The sequence below is a fragment of the Neopelma chrysocephalum genome, unplaced genomic scaffold, assembly GCF_003984885.1.
Source record: "Neopelma chrysocephalum unplaced genomic scaffold, ASM398488v2 Primary Assembly neopelma1_205, whole genome shotgun sequence".
Classification (NCBI taxonomy): domain Eukaryota; kingdom Metazoa; phylum Chordata; class Aves; order Passeriformes; family Pipridae; genus Neopelma; species Neopelma chrysocephalum.
In genome coordinates this window covers 17,049-40,890 of record NW_020897867.1, presented here as the reverse complement: position 1 = coordinate 40,890, position 23,842 = coordinate 17,049, and the positions used below count along the sequence as shown (strand labels likewise).

The 23,842-nt window shown below is 64.6% G+C and overlaps 1 protein-coding gene across 1 annotated transcript in view; it reads left to right on the top strand.

The window, feature by feature from the left end:
• Window positions 1-23,842, top strand: part of LRP1 (LDL receptor related protein 1) — a gene marked incomplete at its 5' end in the record, with an annotated part of 53,224 nt that overhangs the window by 12,340 nt on the left and 17,042 nt on the right. The window contains 35 exons of the mRNA XM_027703096.1: window positions 6,041-6,203; window positions 7,193-7,415; window positions 7,584-7,773; window positions 8,810-8,953; window positions 9,157-9,393; window positions 9,534-9,714; window positions 9,839-10,061; window positions 10,221-10,410; window positions 10,759-10,884; window positions 10,990-11,130; window positions 11,387-11,512; window positions 11,728-11,844; window positions 11,977-12,057; window positions 14,250-14,417; window positions 14,684-14,866; window positions 15,161-15,361; window positions 15,453-15,698; window positions 15,792-15,989; window positions 16,410-16,614; window positions 16,719-16,883; window positions 17,160-17,404; window positions 17,647-17,778; window positions 17,871-18,098; window positions 18,232-18,406; window positions 18,775-18,869; window positions 19,091-19,240; window positions 19,367-19,507; window positions 19,721-19,849; window positions 20,512-20,643; window positions 20,853-20,987; window positions 21,067-21,196; window positions 21,654-21,780; window positions 21,978-22,129; window positions 22,245-22,369; window positions 22,568-22,939. Coding sequence (XP_027558897.1) covers window positions 6,041-6,203; window positions 7,193-7,415; window positions 7,584-7,773; window positions 8,810-8,953; window positions 9,157-9,393; window positions 9,534-9,714; window positions 9,839-10,061; window positions 10,221-10,410; window positions 10,759-10,884; window positions 10,990-11,130; window positions 11,387-11,512; window positions 11,728-11,844; window positions 11,977-12,057; window positions 14,250-14,417; window positions 14,684-14,866; window positions 15,161-15,361; window positions 15,453-15,698; window positions 15,792-15,989; window positions 16,410-16,614; window positions 16,719-16,883; window positions 17,160-17,404; window positions 17,647-17,778; window positions 17,871-18,098; window positions 18,232-18,406; window positions 18,775-18,869; window positions 19,091-19,240; window positions 19,367-19,507; window positions 19,721-19,849; window positions 20,512-20,643; window positions 20,853-20,987; window positions 21,067-21,196; window positions 21,654-21,780; window positions 21,978-22,129; window positions 22,245-22,369; window positions 22,568-22,939 — 5,976 coding nt within the window. The remainder of the gene's footprint in view (window positions 1-6,040; window positions 6,204-7,192; window positions 7,416-7,583; window positions 7,774-8,809; window positions 8,954-9,156; window positions 9,394-9,533; window positions 9,715-9,838; window positions 10,062-10,220; window positions 10,411-10,758; window positions 10,885-10,989; window positions 11,131-11,386; window positions 11,513-11,727; window positions 11,845-11,976; window positions 12,058-14,249; window positions 14,418-14,683; window positions 14,867-15,160; window positions 15,362-15,452; window positions 15,699-15,791; window positions 15,990-16,409; window positions 16,615-16,718; window positions 16,884-17,159; window positions 17,405-17,646; window positions 17,779-17,870; window positions 18,099-18,231; window positions 18,407-18,774; window positions 18,870-19,090; window positions 19,241-19,366; window positions 19,508-19,720; window positions 19,850-20,511; window positions 20,644-20,852; window positions 20,988-21,066; window positions 21,197-21,653; window positions 21,781-21,977; window positions 22,130-22,244; window positions 22,370-22,567; window positions 22,940-23,842) is intronic.

Below are 23,842 nucleotides of genomic sequence, written 5' to 3'. Positions count from 1 at the left end.
GAGCTCGTTCCATCCCTGTTCCTGCAGCCCAGAGCTCGTTCCATCCCCGTCCCTGCTCTTCCCACCTCCGGTGCCTTTGCGGAGACGCTGCAGGGGCTGAGCCAGGACACGGGGAGGGGGCAGCTTTGGGGTGTCCCCACCCTGGGGAGCCGAGGGCCGTGTGGGTGGGGGGCTGGAGAGGTGCTGGTCACCTCTGGGACACGGTTCCCCTTCGGATGCAGCCGTGGAGAGCGTGGTCTGACAGCCCAGAGCTCCCTGGAGAAGGATGATGATGCTCCAGCACCTTCCATCGGTGCTCTGCCTGTTCCCAAGGTGGGACGTCCCTCTGGGGGGGGCTGCACAGCCCCGGGGGGGCCGGTGTGACCCCCGGGGGGACGTTTGGCTGGTGCAGGAGGGGTGTGAGTGTGCACAGAGCCACCGGGACCCGTCCCAGTGCCGAGTCAGACGCCCTGGCCGTGGGCCACCGGCTTCCACCCAGCGGTTCCTCCTCGGAGCGAAACATCTCAGCAGAGAGAGAGAGAGGAGGGGGGGGTGAATTTATTTATTTTCGAGCCTGGTTTGCTGAGGGAACGAGGCCGACGTGCCGGCGGTGGCCCTGTGTGGTGGTGGCCGTCCCCTCGGACACAAGGAGGTGGCTGTTCCCAGGACAGGGGGGGCCATGCCGGACCCTCGGGGGCACTGGGTGCCCGTCCGGCCGCCCGGCGCCCTTCGGGGCGGGAGTTTGTCTTCGTGCCCGTCCCGTTAACACACTTCTAATTAAGGAAAATTGTCCCCAGGAGCAGTGTTTACCCGCGGAGCGCGGGCCCGTCACAGAGACGGTCTTGTTCTCCCGGGGAGAGGACGTCTGGGGAGGGAGGGAAGAGGCAGAAATTCCTCCGGATTATGGTATTATGTAAATGTATCAAACGGATCATTCCCTATAAAAAAGGAAAAGTAGGAAACCGACGTATTCCGGCGGCCCTGGGGACCGCATTCCTGACGAGCCTCCGTTCCTGCGCCGCCGGCGTTTCTGAGCCGAAACATTCGGCCGCTTTTCCAGGCTGGTTCTTGTGCTGGCGGCTCGGGGGGCACGTGGGGCGCCCGCCCGGGGGTCTCGCTGGGTGGCCAGTTGGCCACGGGCCCCCCCTGCCCCCGTGGGGCGGGTTGTGCCAGGAGCAGGGGACGCTGCTGCTCTCGGGGTGGGATCTCCGTGGCACCGACGGGCACCTCTGGGGTGTTGTCGCTTGGATTGTGGCCCCCACGGTTCCCTCTCCGCCTCCCGAGGCACCTGGGGGGTCGTGTCAGGGCTGGTTGGCTGGAGCAAGGACTGGGCTGTCGCTGCAGATGCGATTGGACATAAATATTCTTTATTTATACTTTATTTCTTTATTATTCTTTATTTGAAAACCAACATGCAGATGTTGGCAGCGGAGCTCGGGCCGGCTCTGTTCTCCATCCCGTGTGCTGGGGTGAGAGGGGAATGCTCCTCAGCAGAACAGGAACAAGGATTTGGTGCTGGGGTGAGGGGGGAATGGTCCTCAGCAAAACAGGAACAAGGATTTGGTGTTGGGGTGAGGGGAAAATGCTCCTCAGCAGAACAGGAACAAGGATTTGGTGCTGGAGCTCCGTGCCCAGCGATGTCTCCGGCTGCTTCAGGCAGGGCCAGGACTTCTCCTGGCCGGTGTCCCTGTCCTGCTCTCCTGGCATTGCTCCATTGAGGGGTAGCTGGGAAGTGGAGTTTCACCCAGGCTTAGAATCATGGAATTATTAAGGTTGGAAAAACCCTCTGAGACCATCGAGTTAACCCAGCACTGCCAGGCCACCCCTGAACCACGTCCCCATCCCCAAGTGCCACATCCACACATTTCAGGAGGAATTTCTACCTGGAAAGGGTTGTCAGGTCTCCAAGGAAGGCCTGGACATGGCACTCAGTGCTCTGGGCTGGGGGACAAGGTGGGAATTGGGCACAGGTTGGACTCGATGATCCTGGAGGGCTTTTCCAAACCTCACCCATCCTGAAATTTGGTGATTTTTTGATGTGCTGGTTCCCGAGCTCGTTGCACCTCCACAGCTTTGGTGGGTTTCTCTTCTTCCTCGCTCAACGGGGCAGGAGCCCGGGGGAACTGTGGAGGGGCTGCATCCCCCTCGTCCCCCTCGTGCCCCTCGTGCCCCTCGTGCCCCTCCAGCTGTCTGGGGACGGTGTCGAAATCCCTGGTTTAATCTGAGGGAAGATTGCGCGTTTCCTTCCTCCTCCCGTCAGGCCACAATTGATGTGTTTGCAGACTGCACAGCCACTGATTCATGCAGAGCAAAGTTATGTGCTGGGTCAGCAAAGCTCCTTCCCCAAAAAAAAAAAAAACCCACAGCTCTGCAGTGCTTGACTGGGAGAGGGGTAAATCAGGTGCTCGGGGAGGGGGAACCTCTGGCTGCAGCTCCCGAGGGCAGCGTGGGGTCCGTGACCCGCTTGTGTCGAGGAGTTCTTTGGGTGGGATGTCTCACTGCATCCAGCTCGGGGGTCCCAGCATGAGAAGGATGTGGCCAGAGAGATGCTCTGAGGGCTGGAGCCCCTCTGCTCTGCAGGCAGGCTGGAGAAGGGAAGGCTCTGGGGAGACCTTGGAGCCCCTTCCAGTGCCCACAGGAGCTCCAAGAGAGAGGGAGAGGGACTTTGGACAAGGGCCTGGAGTGCTGGGATGATGGGGAATGGCTTCAAACTGCCAGAGAGCAGGGTGAGATGGGATATTGGGAAGGAATTCCTCCCTGTGAGGGTGGGCAGGCCCTGGCACAGGTTGCCCAGAGAAGCTGTGGCTGCCCCATCCCTGGAAGTGCTCGAGGCCAGGCTGGATGGGACTTGGAGCAACCTGGGCTGGTGGAAGGTGTCCCTGGCCGTGGCAGGGGGTGGGACTGGGTGATCTTTAGGATCCCTTTCAACCCAAACCATCCCGGGGTTCTGGGAAAGGGGAAGATCCGAGCGCAGTGTGACACACAGAGGGTCTGGTGGCAGCCCCAGCTCGGTGGGGATCTCTCGGGCCGTGGTGGGTGTGAAACCAGGAAACATCTGCTGCGGGTGGGTTTCGGGCTCTGCTGAATTTGCCAACCCCTCCCAACGTTGAGCAACGCTGGTGAACTTCTGGGTGCTCCCTCCATCCCCCCCTCCTTTTGGGAAGGCCCCCTCACCCCCCGGGGGGGGGGCTGCCAGCGTGGACCCCCCGGCCCCACCAGCTCGTTTGGCTGCTTCTCCCGGGAAGAGCCTCAGGAAGAGCCGACATCCCCCATCCTCTGCCCCCCCCCCCAGCGGCTCCTCTCCCAAACACTCCCAAATAAATAAATCTTGGGAAATGAGTTCGGCATGTCGCAACCGCCGGGGTTGAGCAAGGAGGAGGATTGACTCCAGGGTGGGAAGTGCTGGGGAGGGGGCTCGGGGGGCTGCGGGAGGAGGGGGTGGTCGCTGCCCCCCCCAAATTCTTGCTCCCGTGGGAGTCGTGGCAGGACCCCTCCAATATCCATGTCCAGGGTCATCACTGCTGGGTCCCCTCGGTTGGGTCCATGGTGTCTTGATGGTCTTGGGTGGCCGTGGCACCTTCCCTGGGGGGAACTGGCACTCTGGCACTCAATGGGGGAGAGTCTGTGCCCCCCACTCCTCGGTGGAGGGGGGGGGAGGTTTCTGCAGGCCAACACCGGGGGTTAAAAATAGACATTTTGCTAAATTAGCTCCCACCGAAAGTTCAAGAGGAAATCCAGGTTTAGCCGAGGCTACAAGAAAGAGCTGAAAATAATAATAATAAAAATAATAATAATAATAAAAAAGCGATTCCTGCGAAGGAGGGAGGTGGGGAGGGAGGATGGTGAGCGGGGAGAGAAGGAGCAAAGCTGGAAAACAAAAGCCTTTGAGGAGGGTAATGCTTTCCAGCTGCAAAAATACAGCCCTGGAGAGGAGCAAGTGCTTGCGTCACCCCCAGCCCCCGGCCCAGCTCTGTCCTGCTCGGGGCAGGGGCCAGACCAGAGACCCCCGGGGGGACCAGGACCCTTCTGATCCCCCGGGAAAGCTGTGGCAGGGTGGGGGTGAGCTGGGGGAGTGCAGGGCTGGAAGCCTGTGGCTTGTTTTGGCCGTTTTCCCTCCAGATTCCTCTTGGAGCGTTGGTGAACTTCCCCCCTTGGATGGGCTGGACTCGGCGGGATGTGGCTGCTGAGGCAGGAGGGTGACGGGAAAGGGGTGATGATGGCCATGGCAGGGCCCCCACTCCGGGAGGAGAACCCGGGGGTCCCCAGCCCTGGGTGGGGGGCTCGGGCCCCCGCTCCGGTCCCGCCGACGCTCCCCACCCGCCCCTGCTTGGATCCCTCCCCCGGTCCTGTGACTCTGACTCAGCCATGCAGGCGCCAGCCAAGACCTGCTTTTTTTTTGGGAATTCTTGCACATCCCTTTTGCCGAAGTGTTTTCTCTCCCCCTGGCAGGGCTGAGCCCGGCCCTGCCGCCCCCTCCCCATATCAGAGGGGGGCTCGGGGTGCTGGGGAGGGCAGGGGAGGGTTGGGGCTGCTGGTTGTGACAGCAGGACTCGGGCAGCCCCATCTCGGGGGCAGAGGGTGGCTCTTGGCACCCCAGTGCACGTTTTCAGGTGGTTTTTGCTCAGCACAAACCCCTCTGTCGCCCCGGGAGCTGGGTTTGGGGGGTTTGGGGGTCCCAGCTGACCCAGGAGCCCCGGGAGCCCCAGCGCTGGCCCCTGGCACGTCGGGAGCCCTGCGCCGGCCGCGGGTTTGGGGTTGATGCTCATTCCTTGGCTCGGGCTGTTTCCACTTGTTTTTTACGAGCTGCCTCACCCCGGGTGGTGGCTGCGGCCTCGCCCTTCCGGAGGGGGGTCACTGTCGGCATCACCCCGGGCTGGATGTCCCTGTCCCCAGGGCTGTGACCTGGGCACAAGGGCTGGGAGGGGTGGCCTGGATATAGCCCAGGCACTGGGGGCTGGGGTTTGTGCACCCCCAAACCTCTGTGTGCTCATGCCGTGGTCTGATCCCGACGCCGGACTCGGCGTGGCCGGGGCGAGCCCCGCGAGCAGGGGGGGGATGTGGGGCATTGCAAAACGCCCTGGCTCCAGTCGTGTTTTCCCTTCCAAGCTGCTGCGTTGGTTAATAATTCAGTGGTGTCTGGCCCTGCTCCTCTGGGGCTGTCTGGGTCCTGCTGGCCTTGGGGTGCCCAGGCTGGGGGGGGGTTGCTGTGCCCCTGTCCCTGCTCCACTTTGCCCGTGGTGCTGCCGTGCTGGGGGCACGGGGTCCTGGGGGGCACCAACCCAAAGCACTTGGCATCTCTGGGGCCTGCAGCCCCTCACCCCTGGCCCCTGCCCTGGCTGGTGCAGGGAGGGCTGAGCGGGGCTGAGCTCTGACCCGGTGGCAAAGGCAGGAATTCGGGTGCGTTGGGTTTATCCGATTTAACAGGCTTTCACTGGTTTAATTAAGTGCTCACACGCTCTGTGCCAGGTGCTGTCTCTCACCTGCTCCAGGCCCCGGGGTGTCCCTGCGGCTCCGGATTAGCTCCGCTCCCACCTCGCCCAGTGGGATCTGCCCACGGCCCCCCCTCTGCCACGCTCCCTCCCAGTGCTGCTGCTGGTGTGGGACGTCCCAGTGCTGTGGCTGGAGCCCCTTCCCCTTCCCTGCTGCCCCCTCCCTCCTCTGGCACCCACCTCGCAGAGCTTCCCCTTGCTGCCCTGGTGTTCCCGTGGGATGTGTTCCCGGTGTTTCTGCAGGATGCTCTCCCACTGTTTGTGCTGGATGCTCTCCTGGCTGGGTGTGATTTCCCTGGCTTGTCATGGGGCTGCCTGGGGGGCAGCAGGTCCCATGTGCCCCGTGAGCAGAGGATGGGGTGCTGGGGGTGCTGGGGGTGCCATGTGGGGTGACCAGGGCAGGTCCCTGGAGCGCTGCAGGTCCTGGTGCCCTCGTGGCTCCCGCGGCCTCATTCCCCAGCCGTGTTGGTGCTCGTGACCCCACTGGGCTGGGACGTGATCAGGGACCCCATGGGGGGGTTCCTGGCTCCCTCCTTCCCCGTCTAACCCCCCTCACCCCTGTGCTGGCCCAGACGTGGAGCAGATGGCCATCGACTGGCTCACGGGCAACTTCTACTTCGTGGACGACATCGACGACAGGATCTTTGTCTGCAACAAGAACGGGGACACCTGTGTCACCCTGCTGGACCTGGAGCTCTACAACCCCAAGGGCATCGCGCTGGACCCGGCCATGGGGTGAGTCCTGGGAATTCACTGCCCCTGGGGACAGCTGGCAAGGGTGGTCTGTCCCTCTGGGGCTCGAGGGTCTCCTGTACCTGCCCGTGTCGAGCCCCCATCTCTGCAGGGACACTTCCCACTCAGCAGTGGCTCTGCAGGGCTCAGTCCTGCAGGACCCCCCTGGCCCAGCTCGGGATAAGCTGCTGCTCCCAGCTGGTGCCACGCAGCGTGTTCCCAGCTTTGCTCCGGATTTTGGGAGCTGGAACAGTCGGCTCCTTGCACGGCTGGAGCGGCTCCCTCGTGTCTGTGTGTCCGGCAGCTCCTTCTGCACAATCCCGGGGCTGGGGAAACTGGGATGCTGAATCATTGGAGCAGCTCAGGGCACGCACAGCAGCTGCTGGGCCCTGGGAGTGGGGAGCTGGCGTGGCTGAGGCCACAGTGGGCAGAGTGCAGTAACCAGGAAGGAGGGAAATTCCCCCCCCTCGCCTCCTGCTTTCCAGATTGGCGCTTCCCTCCTTGCCTGGATGGGGAAAGCTGGTGTTACTGAGCAGAAAATTGGGAGTATTTTATAGAAACAAATAAATATTGCAGGGAAACCTGGAGAGAGACTCCAGCCTTGAGCAGGGCAGGTGCAGAGAAGCCCCACAGGGGACTGAGTTGAGCCCCCTGGGCTCTGTGGTGGTGGTGCCAATCCCTGTCTCTGGCTGGGCCTTGTTGTGAAGTGCGGTGCCGGGATCTGCTGCCACAGGCAGGACGACCCCTGGGTGCTCGGGCAGATGCCTCAGGTTGTGTTTTAACTTGTACAACCCCATATGTACATGTGGAGGGCCCTGGACCTCCTCCAGTGGCACCAACACATCTGGGTTGAAGCTCCCCTGGGAGTCTGTGCCACCCCTGTGCCTCCTGGCACGAGCACACACCATCCACACATCCACATCCTCACTCCTCCTGGAGGGGTGAACGTGCCATCCCTTCTCTGAGCTCCTGCCTTTGCTCCTCTCCTGCAGCAAGGTGTTCTTCACTGACTACGGGCAGATCCCCAAGGTGGAGCGCTGCGACATGGACGGGCAGAACCGCACCAAGCTGGTGGACAGCAAGATCGTCTTCCCGCACGGCATCACCCTGGACCTGGTGAACAGGCTGGTGTACTGGGCCGATGCCTACCTGGACTACATCGAGGTGGTGGACTACGAGGGCAAGAACAGGCACACCATCATCCAGGGCATCCTGGTGAGTGGGGTTGGGGCAGTTTGGGGCTGAGCACCCAGCGTGGTCCTGTCAGGGGTGGTTTTGTGCCGCGAGCGAAATGGGGACGAGAGGTGGGATCGGGGGTGTTGCACGCCTCAGAGCCGGGTTCTCCCAACTCCTGAGTTCCTCCCGGGTGCTGGTGCCTTCCAGATCGAGCACCTGTACGGGCTGACCGTGTTTGAGAACTACCTGTACGCCACCAACTCCGACAACGCCAACGCCCAGCAGAAAACCAGCGTCATCCGCGTCAACCGCTTCAACAGCACCGAGTACCAGGTGGTGACACGGGTGGACAAGGGGGGAGCGCTGCACATCTACCACCAGCGGCGCCAGCCCACAGGTGGGAGCCCAGCCTTGGCCGTGGCAGCTTCATGGGTCCTTGGACAAGGGCTTGGGTGGGGTTTCAGGAAGGATTTCTTCACAGAGAGGGTGGTCGGGCACTGGCAGGGGCTGCCCAGGGAGGTGGTGGAGTCACCACCCCTGAAGGTGTTCAAGGAACGACTGGATGTGGTGCTCAGTGCTCTGGTCTGGTTGCCAAGCTGGGGTGGTCTTTTCCAACCTCAGTGATTCTGTGATTCCTGCTGCCCAGGTCCTGGGTGCTGCTGAACACCCTGGGGTGCTCCGTTCCTGGGGTGCCCCATTCCCTGCTCTCACTGCATCCCCTCCCATGAGGGATGTGACTGATGGATCACAGAGAGCGCAGGGACGTGGGGGCAGATGTGACATCCTGAAATATTGATGGTCCCACACACTCTCAGTCCCCACTGCCTGCGTGTTTACCCCCCTGCTCCCGGGCACCAGGGGATTTCCAGGGAGCTGAAAGGCTCCGGTGCTGCACTATCCCCTGCCCGTCTCCATCCCTGTCTGCCCATGCTCCACCCCCAGCACCTTCCTGCAGTTAATCAATTTACTCCTTTAAAATCCTCTTAGTGTCTGCAGCCTGCTCGGCATTTTCCAGAATACAAAATTAATCAGGAGATTTCTGAGTGGGGCAGGAGTGTGATTAAGGGGCTCTCCAGGCTGTCCCTGTGCCGGGGCTTGTCCCGCCGGCGCAGCCCGTGAGGGGTGGGCTGGTGTGACTGGGCAGTGTGGCCCTGTGACTGTGGCAATGTGCTGGGACATGCCAGGCTGGCTTCTCCACAGGGATCCTTCCCATGGGAAGGTCCTTTCCCATCTCTGCGCTGTCCTGTGCGGTGCTCAGCCGGGAGCTCCGGGGGGAATGAACCACCCTAAAGCCCAGGGAGGATCCATGAGAGCATCTCCACGTCCCTGTGGTTGCAGACCCGTGTCCCCGTCCCCTTGTGCTCCCCACGCAGAGCAGGACCCCCCTGTGCTGCTCTGGTGCCCGTGGCTGCCACAACCCCCCTGTGTTGCAGTGCGGAGCCACGCCTGCGAACCGGACCAGTTTGGGAAGCCCGGAGGCTGCTCTGACATCTGCCTGCTCGGGAACAGCCACAAGAGCCGGACCTGCCGCTGCCGCTCCGGGTTCAGCCTGGGCAGTGACGGGAAGTCCTGCAAAAGTGAGTGCTGGGCTTCCCAGGGGGGAATGTGGGGGGCGAGGGGCCGGGGCCTGGGCTGCCTGTGGGCTCTGCACTCCCCGCGGGCACCGGTCACTGCCTCGTCCCAACCTCTGTGACCCCATGACAGCCCCAATGCCCTGTGCCACCCCTCTGGCACTGCCCTGGCCTGGCTGGTGGCCACAACCATCCCTGTGTCTCCTCAGAGCCTGAGCACGAGCTGTTCCTGGTGTACGGGAAGGGGCGTCCGGGCATCATCCGCGGGATGGACATGGGAGCCAAGGTGCCCGACGAGCACATGATCCCCATCGAGAACCTCATGAACCCCCGAGCGCTGGACTTCCACGCCGAGACCGGCTTCATCTACTTCGCCGACACCACCAGTTACCTCATCGGGCGCCAGAAGATCGACGGCACGGAGCGGGAGACCATCCTGAAGGACGGTGCGTGGCCCAGGGGCCCGGCCTGTGCCCTCGGGGCTGGGGGCCCCTCATCCCTCTTGGTCTGAGTGGGGTTCGGGCGGTGCCGTGAGTCAGACGGGGCTGTTGCCTCCACGTCTCATCTCCCGGCTTTTCCCCCAAAGGCATCCACAACGTGGAAGGGATCGCCGTGGACTGGATGGGGAACAACCTGTACTGGACGGACGACGGCCCCAAGAAGACCATCAGCGTGGCGCGGCTGGAGAAGGCCGCCCAGACGCGGAAGACGCTGATCGAGGGGAAGATGACGCACCCCCGCGCCATCGTGGTGGACCCCCTGAACGGGTGCGGGGGCCGGGGTGGGCAGGGCTGGCTGGGGGGGAGACACAACCACGGGGACGTGGTCAGGTCTCTGCATCGTCACGAGCTGTGACGACGGGGCCAGGGCTCAGCTCGGGGTCTGTGGCAGGTGGATGTACTGGACGGACTGGGAGGAGGATCCCAAGGACAGCAAGAGGGGCAAGATCGAGAGGGCCTGGATGGACGGTTCCAACCGCAACATCTTCATCACCTCCAAGACTGTCCTGTGGCCCAACGGGCTGAGCCTGGACATCCCGGCCAAGATCCTGTACTGGGTGGACGCTTTCTACGACCGCATCGAGATGGTTTATCTCAACGGCACCGAGCGGAAGGCGAGTGGGGGTCCCACAGACCCTGGGATGCTGATCACCCCAGCGCTGGGGCCGTGGGGCAGCCGGGGCATCGCCTCCCTCTCTCCCCTTCCACCATCCCTCGTGCCTCAATCCCCCGGTGTCCATCCCGGCTGACGGAGCCTCTCGCCCTGCCCGCAGATCGTGTACGAGGGCCCGGAGCTGAACCACGCCTTCGGGCTGTGCCACTACAGCAACTTCCTCTTCTGGACCGAGTACCGCAGCGGCAGCATCTACCGGCTGGACCAGGCCTCCAAGGCCGTGAGCCTGCTCCGCAACGAGCGCCCGCCCATCTTCGAGATCCGGATGTACGACGCGCAGCAGCAGCAAGGTGCTGGGGCAGGCACGGGGCAGGCACGGGGGGCTGGAGCAGGGACGGGGCTGGGGGGTGAGGATGAGCCCTGCCTGAGCAGCCCCCCCACCTCTTTTTGCTTCCTTTGGGCCGTCCCCATGCAGGCTGTCTTTCTGTCGGTAAACTCTGCTGGCAGCCCTCCCTCCCTCTCCCACCCCTATTCCACCAGGCTCCCTGTCCCCTGAGGGGGTCCCCATGGCCTCGTGAGCTGGGATCTCCAGCTGAGTTCCAACTGTGGAGTCCATTGAGGGTGTCCAGGAGTTCAGGGACACCCCGTGGGTCCCTGGGCATGAGGTCCCACCTCCTCACCCCTCTTTGCATCCTCAGTGGGCTCCAACAAGTGCCGCGTCAACAACGGGGGCTGCAGCAGCCTGTGCTTGGCCACCCCCCGGGGCCGCCAGTGCGCCTGCGCCGAGGACCAGATCCTGGGGCCCGACTCTGTCACCTGCCAGGGTAGGCTGCCCCGGGACCCTCCTGGGGACCCCCTTTTTCCCCGCGGGACGCTGTGCTTGGTCACCCGGTTGAAATCCTCGCCGTGCTTTCCCCCCCCCCCGGCAGCCAACCCGTCGTACATCCCCCCGCCGCAGTGCCAGCCCGGGGAGTTCGCCTGCAAGAACAACCGCTGCATCCAGGAGCGCTGGAAGTGCGACGGGGACAACGACTGCCTGGATAACAGCGACGAGGCCCCCGAGCTCTGCCGTGCGTGTCCCCCCTCCTGCGGGCTGGGGCTGGTTTGGGGCCGGTGGCTGGGGCTGGGTGGGGCAGCCGGGACCCCTCCGTCCTCTCCCCGGCTGGGGGTTGAGTGTGGTTGAAGGGAGAAATGGTGGTTGGGATCCTGATCCCCGGTTTGCCTCAGGCTCCAGCTCTTTTCTGTCTGTTTTTCCTGCGCTGGACGTGGAGGAGGGATGGGGTGGGATGAGGGGCAGGTCCTGAGCGGGTGTCCCCCCCCCCACAGACCAGCACACCTGCCCCTCGGACCGCTTCAAGTGCAAGAACAACCGCTGCATCCCCAACCGCTGGCTCTGCGACGGGGACAACGACTGCGGGAACAACGAGGACGAGTCCAACTCCACCTGCTCGGGTGAGGAGCCTGCCTTGTCCTCGGGGAGCCGTGGGAGAGTCCTTGCTGAGCCTGTTGCTGTTCCCTGTGGGCTGAGCTGTCGGGATCTCACACATCCCTGTGCCCACCTTGGCTCTGGCCGTGCCTCGCGGGAGCCTGGGGGTTGTTCCCCACCTTCCCCTGGCAAAGCGAGGCACCACCAGCCACTAATGCTCTGTCTGTCCCTCCCTGGGCAGCCCGGACCTGCTCCCCCAACCAGTTCTCCTGCGCCAGCGGCCGCTGCATCCCCAACTCCTGGACGTGTGACCTGGACGACGACTGCGGGGACCGCTCCGATGAATCTGCCTCGTGCGGTGAGTGGCACTGGGAGCACTGGGAGCACTGGGAGCACGGGGGGCTCTGGGGGGTGCTGCCCCTCACCCCTCCCAGGGGGCCGGGGGGGTTGGGGTGTCCCCGTGCTCACGGTGCCTCTGCCTCCTCTGCAGCCTACCCGACCTGCTTCCCCCTGACACAGTTCACCTGCAACAACGGGCGCTGCATCAACATCAACTGGCGCTGTGACAACGGTGAGGACCCAGCCCAGACCCAGCCCAGACCCCACAGCGAGACCCGAGGCGGGGGTGCAGCCTGGCAGGGACCCCGCCTGGGCAAGGGCCAGTTCTCAGCACGTGCTGAAGGGCAGAGCCCGGGTCCCAGAGGGAGCAGGCGCGAGGCAAAGCCGAGCTCATCCTGCAATCTCCAGCCCCACGTTTCCCTTGGCTGCCCCCAGCGCAGCCTGTGCTGCAGGAATAACCTGGCAGGGATCGTTTCAGACCTTGGCGCCCTTTGAAAGGTCTCCAAAGCTCTGCCCCCAGAGCTGGAGCTGAGCACAGAGCGGCTGGTGCAGCTGGAAGGGCTCAGCCACATCCTGCAGCCCCAGGGAGGGCAGGAAAGCTCCCCTGGTCAGCTCCCATCTGCCCTGGGATCTTTGCAGGGCCAGGCCTGGGACAGAGGGTTTGCCCCAAGGCTGCTTTGCTTCCCCACAAGTTTATTTGAGCCGCTCTGCGTCGTTATGTTTAATTAGTGGCTTCAGAGCAGACGAGACACTGGGTGAGCTCTGGGGATTAGCGGAGCTGTGGGTGGAGGACTCTCCCTGGAGCCTCCCTGAGCTCCCTCCGAGCTGGCCCTTGCCCAGGGTGGTCCCTTCTCCTGGGATCCCCCACCGTGGCAGCCAGGCCGTGGTGTGAAGCCCCTTCAGCCTGCCCGGGGCAGGAGCTGTAGCACCCCCGGGCTCCCCCAGCCCGGCTGCCCCTGCTCCCCCTCTGCTGCTTCTGGTCTCGCCACCGGCGCCTGCCCGGCCTGTGTGTGTGTGTCCGTGTCCCTGTCCACGTCCCGGTGTCTCTGTGCCGCCCGCTGTGCCCGTGGTGTGTTGTGTTTGTCACCGTGCCCACGCTCCTGTCTGGTGGTTCTGTGTTTCAGAAAAAGATTGTGGGGATGGCTCTGACGAAAAGAACTGTCCAAAGCCTACCGGTTAGTGCATAGATCAACATGCACCAGACCCCCACCTGGCCCCCGAGCCCCCCCAAAACTGCCCCTCCAGGGGGCTGTGAGCCCCGTGGGGCTGCTCTTCTGGACACTGGCAATGCCCCCCGTGCCTCCAGCAATGCCTCTGTGCCTCTGGCAATGCCTGCCAAGCTCTCTGGAAATGCCCCCTGTGCCTCTGGCAATGTTCCCTGTGCCTCTGGCAATGCCCCCCATGCCTCCAGCAATGCCCCCCATGCCTCCAGCAATGCCCCTGTGCCTCTGGCAATGCCCTCTGTGCCTCCAGCAATGTTCCCCATGCCTCCAGCAATGCCCCTGTGCCTCTGGCAATGCCTGCCAAGCTCTCTGGAAATGCCCCCCCGTGCCTTGGCAATGCCCCCCACGCTCTCCAGCGATGCCCCCCGTGCTCTCCAGCAGTGGGAGGGATGTGCTGGGTGCCAGGCAATGAACCCAGTGTCCCTCCCAGCCCACCAAGCAGAGTCGCTTGGGAAGCTTCTCTTGGTGGAAGCCCGGAGGGCTCCGGGGCTGCAGGTACAGGAGTTGTGCTGCTGGTGAGGCTGTGAACAGCCAGCAGTGCCACTGCCCTGAGCAGTGCCATCGTTCCCAGCTGTGCCAAGGTCCCTGTCCCATCGTGAGGCACCAGGAGCCTTGGCCAGGCTTGGATGGAACATCCACATCAGACTGGAGCCCTGTCGTGGTCCCCCAGCCAGGCCCCCCACGCTGAGCCAGCAGAGGGGCTGCATTGCCAGTGTCCTGGTACCCTCAGACCAAAGCTCCCCCCGCCCATCAGCGGGCCAGGGGGTTCCCTCCAGGCAATCTGACCCCCCCAATTGGCTGCACCGGCCCCCTCCCCATGGGTGCACCCCCCGAGGAGCACCCCGTCCCCCCAGCCCCGCTCCCCCCGGAGCGGAGCGGGGCCTGCCCAGGTTCATGGCTGATCTATGCAGTTTCTGTGTTTTCATTTTCTCCGTGCGCTGCTGGTGCTGTGAAAAAGAGGGGGGTGGGAGGGCCGGGGGGGGTCTCTGGTCTCTGGTGGGGGTCCCGCCGCCGAGGGGCTGCTGTCACCCCATGTCCTGTCTCCTGTGCTCTGCCCCACATCCCTGTCGTTCCCCGCTTCCCCCACCGCTGCCTCCAGCGTGGGGGGGTCTCTGCTGTTCCCCCTCCTGCCGAACCTCCGCCAGCCCCCTCCCCGTCGGGGTCCCCGCTGACCCCCCGCCCGCTCCCCTTCCCCCTGCAGACAATGACTGCGGGGACAACAGCGACGAGGCTGGGTGCAGCCACTCCTGCTCCAGCAACCAGTTCAAGTGCAACAGCGGGCGCTGCATCCCCGTGCACTGGACCTGCGACGGGGACAACGACTGCGGCGACTACAGCGACGAGACCCACGCCAACTGCACCAACCAGGGTGAGCCCCGGGTCAGGGGGAGGGCGCGGGACACGGACCCCACACCGCAGGCACGGCCTGGAGGGCAGGACCCCCCTCCCCGAGCAGAGCCCCGCTGCTTCCAGGCAGGGGATTCTGCAGCTCGGATCCAGAGCCTGGATCCCCCTCCTGCGCCTCTGGGTGTCCCTGGCTCTTTCCCTGCTGGCTGAGGGTGGGGAACCCCCATCTGATGCCCCTCACCCCGAGCCCCTCGGGGCACAGGCGGTGATCAGGACCCCTCCCCGCAGCCACTCGCCCGCCCGGGGGGTGCCACGCAGACGAGTTCCAGTGCCGGCTGGACGGGCTGTGCATCCCCATGCGCTGGCGCTGCGACGGTGACACCGACTGCATGGACTCCAGCGACGAGAAGAACTGCGAGGGCGTCACCCACGTCTGCGACCCCAACGTCAAGTTCGGCTGCAAGGACTCGGGTGAGAGCGAGGGGAGGGGCAGGGGGACCCGTGCTGGGGGTGCTGAAATGTCCTTCCTGGCGCCAGGAAAACGGGGGAGCGCGAGCAGCCAACCCACAAACCGTGACCTCGGCGGATGGCGTCGTCCTCGGATCCCTTCTCCCCCTCTGACCTGGGGAAGGGGCTGGGGCTTGCCTTGGCGGGTCGGGGACAAAGGGGTGGAGGGACAGCAGCTCTGGAGCACCCCAGCTGCCTGGAATAACATTGGAATAACATCTCCTGTGGGTCTGCTCTGCCCTCTGCCCACCCCCTCAGCCCGCTGCATCAGCAAGGCCTGGGTCTGCGACGGGGACAGCGACTGCGAGGACAACTCCGACGAGGAGAACTGCGAGTCCCTGGTGTGCAAACCCCCCTCGCACACCTGCGCCAACAACACCTCCATCTGCCTGCCCCCCGAGAAGCTCTGCGACGGCTCCGACGACTGCGGCGACGGCTCCGACGAGGGCGAGCTCTGCGGTGAGCTGGGGAAGGGGTGGGGATGTGGCATGTCCCGGGAGGTGACGGGGAGGTGACACGGAGGTGACAAGAGCACGTCCTGTCCCCGCAGACCAGTGTTCCCTCAACAACGGCGGCTGCAGCCACAACTGCACGGTGGCCCCCGGCGAGGGCATCGTGTGCTCCTGCCCCCTGGGCATGGAGCTGGGCGCCGACAACAAGACCTGCCAGATTCAGAGCTACTGTGCCAAGCACCTCAAGTGCAGCCAGAAGTGCGAGCAGGACAAGTACAACGTCAAGTGCTCCTGCTACGAGGGCTGGATGCTGGAGCCCGACGGCGAGAGCTGCCGCAGCCTGGGTGTGTGAAGGGGGGGCCGCGGGGGCTGGCAGCAGGCACACGATCCCCTGCCCTGTCCGTGCCCCCTCTGACCCGTCCCCTGCTCCCCCCCAGACCCCTTCAAGCCGTTCATCATATTCTCCAACCGCCACGAGATCCGTCGCATCGACCTGCACCGGGGGGACTACAGCGTCCTGGTGCCCGGGCTGCGAAACACCATCGCCCTGGACTTCCACCTCAACCAGAGCTCTCTGTACTGGACTGACGTGGTGGAGGACAAGATCTACAGGGGGAAGCTGCTGGAGAATGGGGGTGCGGAGCCTCGGGGCGTGGGGGGGCTGCTGGCTGGGAGGGCAGGGCTGCAGGTCTGGGATCGGTGACTCCGTGACACCCGCGGCGATGTGGCAGCTGATCCCACTCTGCTCTCGTTATGCAGGAGTTAATTAGCATCCCCAGTGCTTCCCCGCTGGTAATTGCAGCCCGGCAGCTGGGCACAGAGCTGGGCCCCCTCCCCATCATTGCTGCTCCCACAGTGGGGCAGCAAGAGCTGGGAGCAGGGGTGGGGGGCTGAGCCCTTTGGGGTTTTGAGCACAGACAGGGGGCAGATGCCATTTGGGGAGGAAAAGTCCCCTGTCACTGACCCCAATTATTTTGGGTGGAGCTGCTGAGGATGGGGTGGTGGAAGGGCCCGAGAAGAGGCACCAGCCTGAGCTCTCACTGTGTGTCCCGCAGCCCTGACCAGCTTCGAGGTGGTCATACAGTACGGGCTGGCCACCCCCGAGGGACTGGCCGTGGACTGGATCGCCGGCAACATCTACTGGGTGGAGAGCAACCTGGACCAGATCGAGGTGGCCAAGCTGGACGGCACCATGAGGACCACGCTGCTGGCCGGGGACATCGAGCACCCTCGCGCCATCGCCCTGGACCCCCGCTACGGGTGAGGGGCCACCAGGACACACTGCCACCCCTGGGACCTTGCGGGGGGGGACGAGGCCACGGGCTCCTGTGCTGACGGTGCCCCCGTGCTGTCCCTCCTGGCAGGATCCTGTTCTGGACAGACTGGGATGCCAGCCTGCCCCGCATCGAGGCCGCCTCCATGAGCGGCGCGGGCCGGCGAACCATCCACAAGGAGACGGGCTCAGGGGGGTGGCCCAACGGGCTCACCGTGGACTACCTGGAGAAGCGCATCCTCTGGATCGATGCCAGGTAGGGCCGGGGCACCCGTCCTTGCCTCCCCATCCCTCCCAGTCTGGGCTTCCAGTGCTGGGCTGGGCTGGGAGCGAGAGGCCTTTGCACCGTGGGCTCTGTTTGTGTTTCCCGACACACTCCAGCCCCTGCTCTGGGTTTTCTCCTCCCTGGATCCCCGGTGTAAATCAGCAGCTGTCCCACGGCTGCTCAGACCCCGCAGGTTGTTGCTGTCGGGTTAAAGACCCCGCAGTGCCCCTTCCCCACCTCCCTCACCCTCGTCTCTGCCCGGGGCAGGTCGGACGCCATCTACTCAGCCCTGTACGACGGGACGGGGCACATCGAGGTGCTGCGGGGCCACGAGTACCTGTCCCACCCCTTTGCTGTCACCCTGTACGGGGGGGAGGTGTACTGGACCGACTGGCGCACCAACACGCTGGCCAAGGCCAACAAGTGGACGGGGCACAACGTGACGGTGGTGCAGAGGACCAACACGCAGCCCTTCGACCTGCAGGTGTATCACCCCTCCCGGCAGCCCCTGGGTGAGGCTGGGGGAGCGGAGGGGGCGGGATGGGGTGGGGGGAGCACGGGGAGGGACGGTGCCAGCGCTGGGTCTGTGCCCACACCCACTCAGAGCAGCGGGTGGGCGCCGCTCCCACTCCTGTGGGTGGTGAGGTGATGATGGCCCAAGCTCCTCAATGGGGCAGGCAGGGACTTTGGGGGGGGCTGCAGCTCTGGGGGGCCTCAGAGTCAGGGACGTCACTGAGTCCTGTCCCTTTTGCAGCTCCTAATCCCTGCGAAGCCAACGGGGGCAAAGGGCCGTGTTCCCACCTCTGCCTCATCAACTACAACCGCACCCTGTCCTGTGCCTGCCCCCACCTCATGAAGCTGGACAAGGACAACACGACCTGCTATGGTAGGGGGTCTGCCCGGGCCCCCCGGGCTGGAGGGACGAGCGGGTGCTCGGGCGCTGAGGTCCCACCGCTGCCCCCCTTCTCCTCCTGGCAGAGTTCAAGAAGTTCCTGCTGTACGCGCGGCAGATGGAGATCCGGGGCGTGGACATCGACAACCCCTACTACAACTACATCATCTCCTTCACCGTGCCCGACATCGACAACGTCACCGTGGTGGACTACGACGCGCTGGAGCAGCGCATTTACTGGTCAGACGTCCGCACCCAGACCATCAAGAGGGCCTTCATCAACGGGACCGGGGTGGAGACCGTCGTGTCCGCGGGTGGGTGTGGGGCACCATCGCCCCCAGCCCTCCAGATCCTTCAGATCCACGAGATCAGCTCTTCCCCTTCGTCTGAGCATCATCCCAGCCCTGTCCTCCCGGCTGATGAGCTCCTGTCCCCCTTCCCTTGCAGACCTGCCCAACGCTCACGGCCTCTCCGTGGACTGGGTTTCCAGGAACCTCTTCTGGACCAGCTACGACGCCAACAAGAAGCAGATCAACGTGGCCCGGCTGGACGGCTCCTTCAAGAACGCCGTGATCCAGGGGCTGGACAAGCCCCACTGCCTGGTGGTTCATCCCCTCCGGGGGTGAGTCTGGCGGGATGTGGTGGGGTTGGGCCGGGAGCATCCCAGGAGGAGGAGGTGTGTGCTCAGGCACACGTGTGTGCGTGTGACAGTGCACACGTGTGATGGAGGAGAGAACAGGTCGCTCTCCCAGCGTGTCAGCACGTGTAGGAGGTGTGTGAGAGGAGCTGGAGGGCGTGTGATGTGTGTCCATCCACACGTGTGCGAAGGAGAACAGGCTGTGGATAAGTGTGAACCCACCAGCATGTGCTGGTCTGGAACCCCAAACCCCCTCCTGGGTCCTGCACTGGGGGCGAGGGGCTGCACAGGGCTGGGAGGGCCCAGGGGGTGCTGGCACTGTGTCCCTCACCCATCGTCCCCTCCCCGTGCAGGAAGCTGTACTGGACAGACGGGGACAACATCAGCGTGGCCAACATGGACGGCAGCAACCGCACGCTCCTCTTCACCAACCAGAAGGGACCTGTTGGTATGGACCCCTCAGGACCCCCAGTCTCACCTTGCTGTCCTGCAGAGCCTCAAGTGCCTCCTCTGGCTCCCCAGGGGGGTGGCAGCTGCCCTGTGCTGGGTCATCCCGACCTCACCTGCCCGCTCTCTCCATCACTCGTGGCCCCGCCAGTCCCATCCCACCTCCTGGCCAGTGACAGCCCCCGTGGGCCACCGGGGCACTGATGTTCCCGTCCTTTCCAGGCCTGGCCATCGACTACCCGGAGAGCAAATTGTACTGGATCAGCTCTGGCAACGGCACCATCAACAGGTGTGACCTGGATGGCAGCAACCTGGAGGTGATCGAGTCCGTGCGGGGCCAGCTGAGCAAGGCCACGGCCCTGGCCATCATGGGTGAGGGATGGCAAAGGGGGCACCTTCCCTGTCTCCTGGTTCTACCCAAGCTCTCGTGCCCACCTCAGCGGGGGCAGGAGGGGATGGGGGAAACGCTGCCACATTGCTCCTGCCTTCTCCTGCCAGGGGACAAGCTGTGGTGGGCTGACCAGGCCTCGGAGAGGATGGGCACCTGCAACAAGAAGGACGGGTCGGAGGTGACGGTGCTGCGCAACAGCACCACGCTGGTGATGCACATGAAGGTGTACGACGAGAGCATCCAGCAGGGTGAGCGGGGGGTCCTGGGGTCTCTACGGGGCCGGGCAGTGCTTGGCTGCTCCGTGGTGGCCCCATCCCGGCCAAGCCTGGCCCTTGCCCTTGTGCCACGTCCGTGCTGGCCGGCGCAGGGCACCCTCACCTCGTGTGGGCACCGCCCGCCCCATCCCTGGCGGGTGCTCCCCGTCCCCCCACAGCCCCCTCACCCCCTTCTCTTGGCCGCAGCCGGGACCAACCCCTGCAGCCAGAACAACGGGGACTGCTCTCAGCTCTGCCTGCCCACCTCCGAGAGCTCCCGCTCCTGCATGTGCACGGCGGGCTACAGCCTGAAGAGTGGGCAGCAGTCCTGTGAGGGTGAGGGGGCCCCCCGGGGGGGGGGGGGCACCGGGGACCAGGGGGGCACTGCGGGGCTCAGAGGGGCTGTGGGCTCGGGTGGCAGCGAGACCCTGGCAGGGACTGTCCCCTGATGAGCACTGCTGGCCCCTGAGTGCGTCCTGGAGGAGGGGAGTGGGACAGCACGACGGGAGCCCCCCAAGGAGAGGTGGGAGGGCAGCGGGTTTGGGTCACTGGGAGTGGGGCCGGGCAGATCCCCTGTCCCCATCCCCGTCCCCATCCCCGTCCCCGCCGCCTCCCCGGGCACTGCCAGGGCCTCTCAAAGGCTGTTTGTGTGCAGAGTGTTCCGGGTGTTTTTGGAGGGGGCTGGCAGAGCTCTGCCACCATCTGGGTCAGGGCAGGGGCTGAATAACAAGCGCTGCCCTGACCCAGATGCGCCGCGGAGCCTTTGCCAGCACAAAAAGGGGGTGGTGGGTGGTGAGAAGGGGCCTGGCTCGTGCTCCCCTGTGCCCTGGAGTGGGGCAGGACCCTGGAATGGGCTGTGCCAGGGCTTCAGCCCCCAGGGAGGTCTGGGATGGGCCCACAGAATCCTACCAGGCTCATTCAGCTGTCACAGTTTTCCATGGTGGAGGGTCAGCCTGTGGTTTATGAGGTGTCTGACTGTCCCCACACCTGTGTCACAGGTGTTGGCTCCTTCCTCCTGTACTCAGTCCACGAGGGGATCCGGGGCATCCCCCTGGACCCCAACGACAAGTCCGATGCCCTCGTGCCGGTGTCGGGAACCTCCCTGGCCGTGGGGATCGACTTCCACGCAGGTGACGCAGGGCTGGGAACAGGGCAGGGGGGCTGGGGAGAGACAGGGGAGGGGGAGCCTGAGCGGGGCCAGCTCCAGACCCCGCTTTGGCAGAGCTCTGCCCCGGAACATCCCCCCTTCGGCAGCGCCGGGTGAAGGAGGGTTTCGGGGTCTGTGCCACTCCTGGGTGGTCTCTGACACCCCCCCCTCTCTCCTCCTTGTCCCTCTCAGAGAACGACACGATTTACTGGGTGGACATGGGGCTGAGCACCATCAGCCGGGCCAAGCGGGACCAGACGTGGCGCGAGGACGTGGTGACCAACGGCATCGGGCGCGTGGAGGGCATCGCCGTGGACTGGATCGCTGGTGGGAGGGGGCTCCGGGGCTGGGGGGGCAGCGGGGGCAGCGGGGCCGGTGTGGGGGGTTTCACAGTCCCCTCCTGCAGGAAACATCTACTGGACGGACCAGGGCTTCGATGTCATCGAGGTGGCCCGGCTGAACGGCTCCTTCCGCTACGTGGTCATCTCGCAGGGGCTGGACAAGCCTCGGGCCATCACTGTCCATCCAGAGAAGGGGTGAGACCGCACAGAGCCCTTCCCAGAGAGGGGCAGGGCAGCACCTGGGGGTGGGCGTGGGGCAGAGATTCCCACAGCTCCCTGCAGAGCCGTGTGTTTGCATACAGCAGGGAAGGACCTGCAGGTCTCCCTCCCCACCAGCGGGTCCAAACCCTGGGTTTAACCCCTGCTTTCAGTGATGGGCTGAGCTCCCTGGGGGTCCCCTGGGACTTGGTGGGTGCCAACACATCGGAAAATCCAAGTGGAGCCTCCCCAGCCTGGCTCCAGCTTGGGACAGAGCCCCAGGGAGAGGAGGGGTGTTGGGATCCGGGCAGTGATGGAGGTGCAGGGTCTGCAAGCCCAGAGGATCCGGACTGACATCCCGACGGGGGCGATGAGGAGGGGTGTTTGTTCCAAAGGGCCCCAGGATGCTGCTCTGGGTGACACGCCCGTGGTGATGTCCCTGCTGTCCCCTCAGGTACCTGTTCTGGACGGAGTGGGGGCAGTACCCCCGCATCGAGCGCTCGCGCCTGGACGGCACCGAGCGCATGGTGCTGGTCAACGTCAGCATCAGTTGGCCCAACGGGATCTCCGTGGACTACGAGGTACAGTCGGTGTCTGGGAGGATGGAGCCGCTCCCAGGGGTCTCCCTGCAGCTGCGTCCTGATGGTGGGAGGGGGCTCCAGAGCCTCAGGAGGGTTGTCCAGGGTGGTCTCCTGAATCGTGGGATGCCCCACTGGAGGTGCAGAGGGTGCCGTGGTGCCACCCCGGTGCCAACCGGGCTGCTCTCTTGTCCCCACAGGATGGGAAGCTGTACTGGTGCGACGCCCGGACGGACAAGATCGAACGGATCGACCTGGAGACGGGAGAGAACCGGGAGGTCGTCCTGTCCAGCAACAACATGGACATGTTCTCCGTGTCGGTCTTCGAGGAGTACATTTACTGGAGCGATAGGTGCGGTGCCAGGGGGCCTGGGGGGCTGTGTGAAGGGTGGGGGGAGCTGGCAGGTGCTGTGAAAAGCTGGGGATGGGTCCCACGCTGGTCACTGGGTGACTCTGCCTTCCCTCAGGACCCACGCCAACGGCTCCATCAAAAGAGGCAACAAGGACAACGCCACCGAGTCGGTGTCCCTGCGCACGGGCATCGGGGTGCAGCTCAAGGACATCAAAGTCTTCAACCGGGCCCGGCAGAAGGGTGAGAGCCCGGGTGTGGGGGGCAGCCCCACGTGCCAGGAGGGGCTCAGCTCCTCACGTGGGGGGAGAGGGATGGAAACGACCGGGTCGCCTCGTCGGGGCCGCGCCGCACCGTGGGCTGAGCGGGGAGAGCCAAAACCAGCCCGGTGGGCACCTTCTGCCCAGTCCCTCACCCAATTCCCCCCTCTCCCCCCTGCAGGCACCAACATCTGCGCCCAGAACAACGGGGGCTGCCAGCAGCTCTGCCTGTTCCGCGGCGGCGGGCAGAGGACGTGCGCCTGCGCCCACGGGATGCTGTCGGAGGACGGGGTGAGCTGCCGGGACTACGACGGGTACCTGCTCTACTCGGAGCGCACCATCCTCAAGAGCATCCACCTCTCGGACGAGAACAACCTCAACGCGCCCATCAAGCCCTTCGAGGACGCCGAGCACATGAAGAACGTCATCGCCCTGGCCTTCGACTACCGCTACGGCTCCAAGGGCAGCAACCGCATCTTCTACAGCGACATCCACTTCGGCAACATCCAGCAGATCAACGACGACGGCACGGGCCGCAGGACCATCGTGGAGAGTGAGTGGCCCAGCTGTGTCTGCCCCCAGACTCCTCTTCCTGTCCTCCCCCCTCCTCGTCCTGCGCTCCCTCCCTCCCGGCCCAGGGGGTTTTGTCCCTTGGATGACACGTTTTGGTGCTTTCGGGGCGGTGGCGGGCACGGGCTCGGCCGTGGGGTTTCTGAGGAGCCTCTGGAAGCGGGTACAGGCGTTGGGAGCAGCCTGCAGGGCTCGTTCTGGCACGGAGAGAGCGTCACGAGGCTCAGGAGTGCCTCTCTCCAGAAACAGGCACTGCAGCAAACTCAGGGTCAGCTCCACGCTCGCATTCGCCTCCCGAGGCAGCGCCCTGAGCCCTGACCCTCGCTGTGCCCGGCCCTGGCCTCACCCCCAGCCCTCACCTGGCACCGGGTTGGGTTTATTGGTACCTGCAGCAGCTTGAAAGAACCACGGCTGCTGCTCCAGGAGCTCCCTCAGCCAGGGCCGTGGCCGTGCTGCTAATGAGCAGATTCACAGCAGCACTTGCCGTGGCTTTATCGCCGAGGTGGGAGAGCAGGGCCCGGCTCCCACGGCTGCTTCATTAAACCCTTTGCTGAGCGTTAATGAGGGAGGAAGGATGGGTGCACAGTTCAACTTCCCTGCTCACCCTGAGGCTTTGCCTCGTCCTTTTGTGCCCCTGGGGCTCAGCTCTCCCCTGGCAGTGGGGGATCCTCCCCTTCCCAGTGCTGCTGCTGTGGGCTTGGAGCAAGGTCCAGCTGGTTTGGAGCTTGAGAGCCAAATTCAAGTCCTTGTAGCATCACAGGTGTCCATCCCTCAGCCTTCCTGCAAGGAGGGGTCGCTGCAGCAGAGTTCTGCCTGCTGTGTTGTCTGCTCCCCCCGAGCACAGACCCCAGCCCCACCAAGCGTCCCCCAGCAGCCAAAGCCTCCA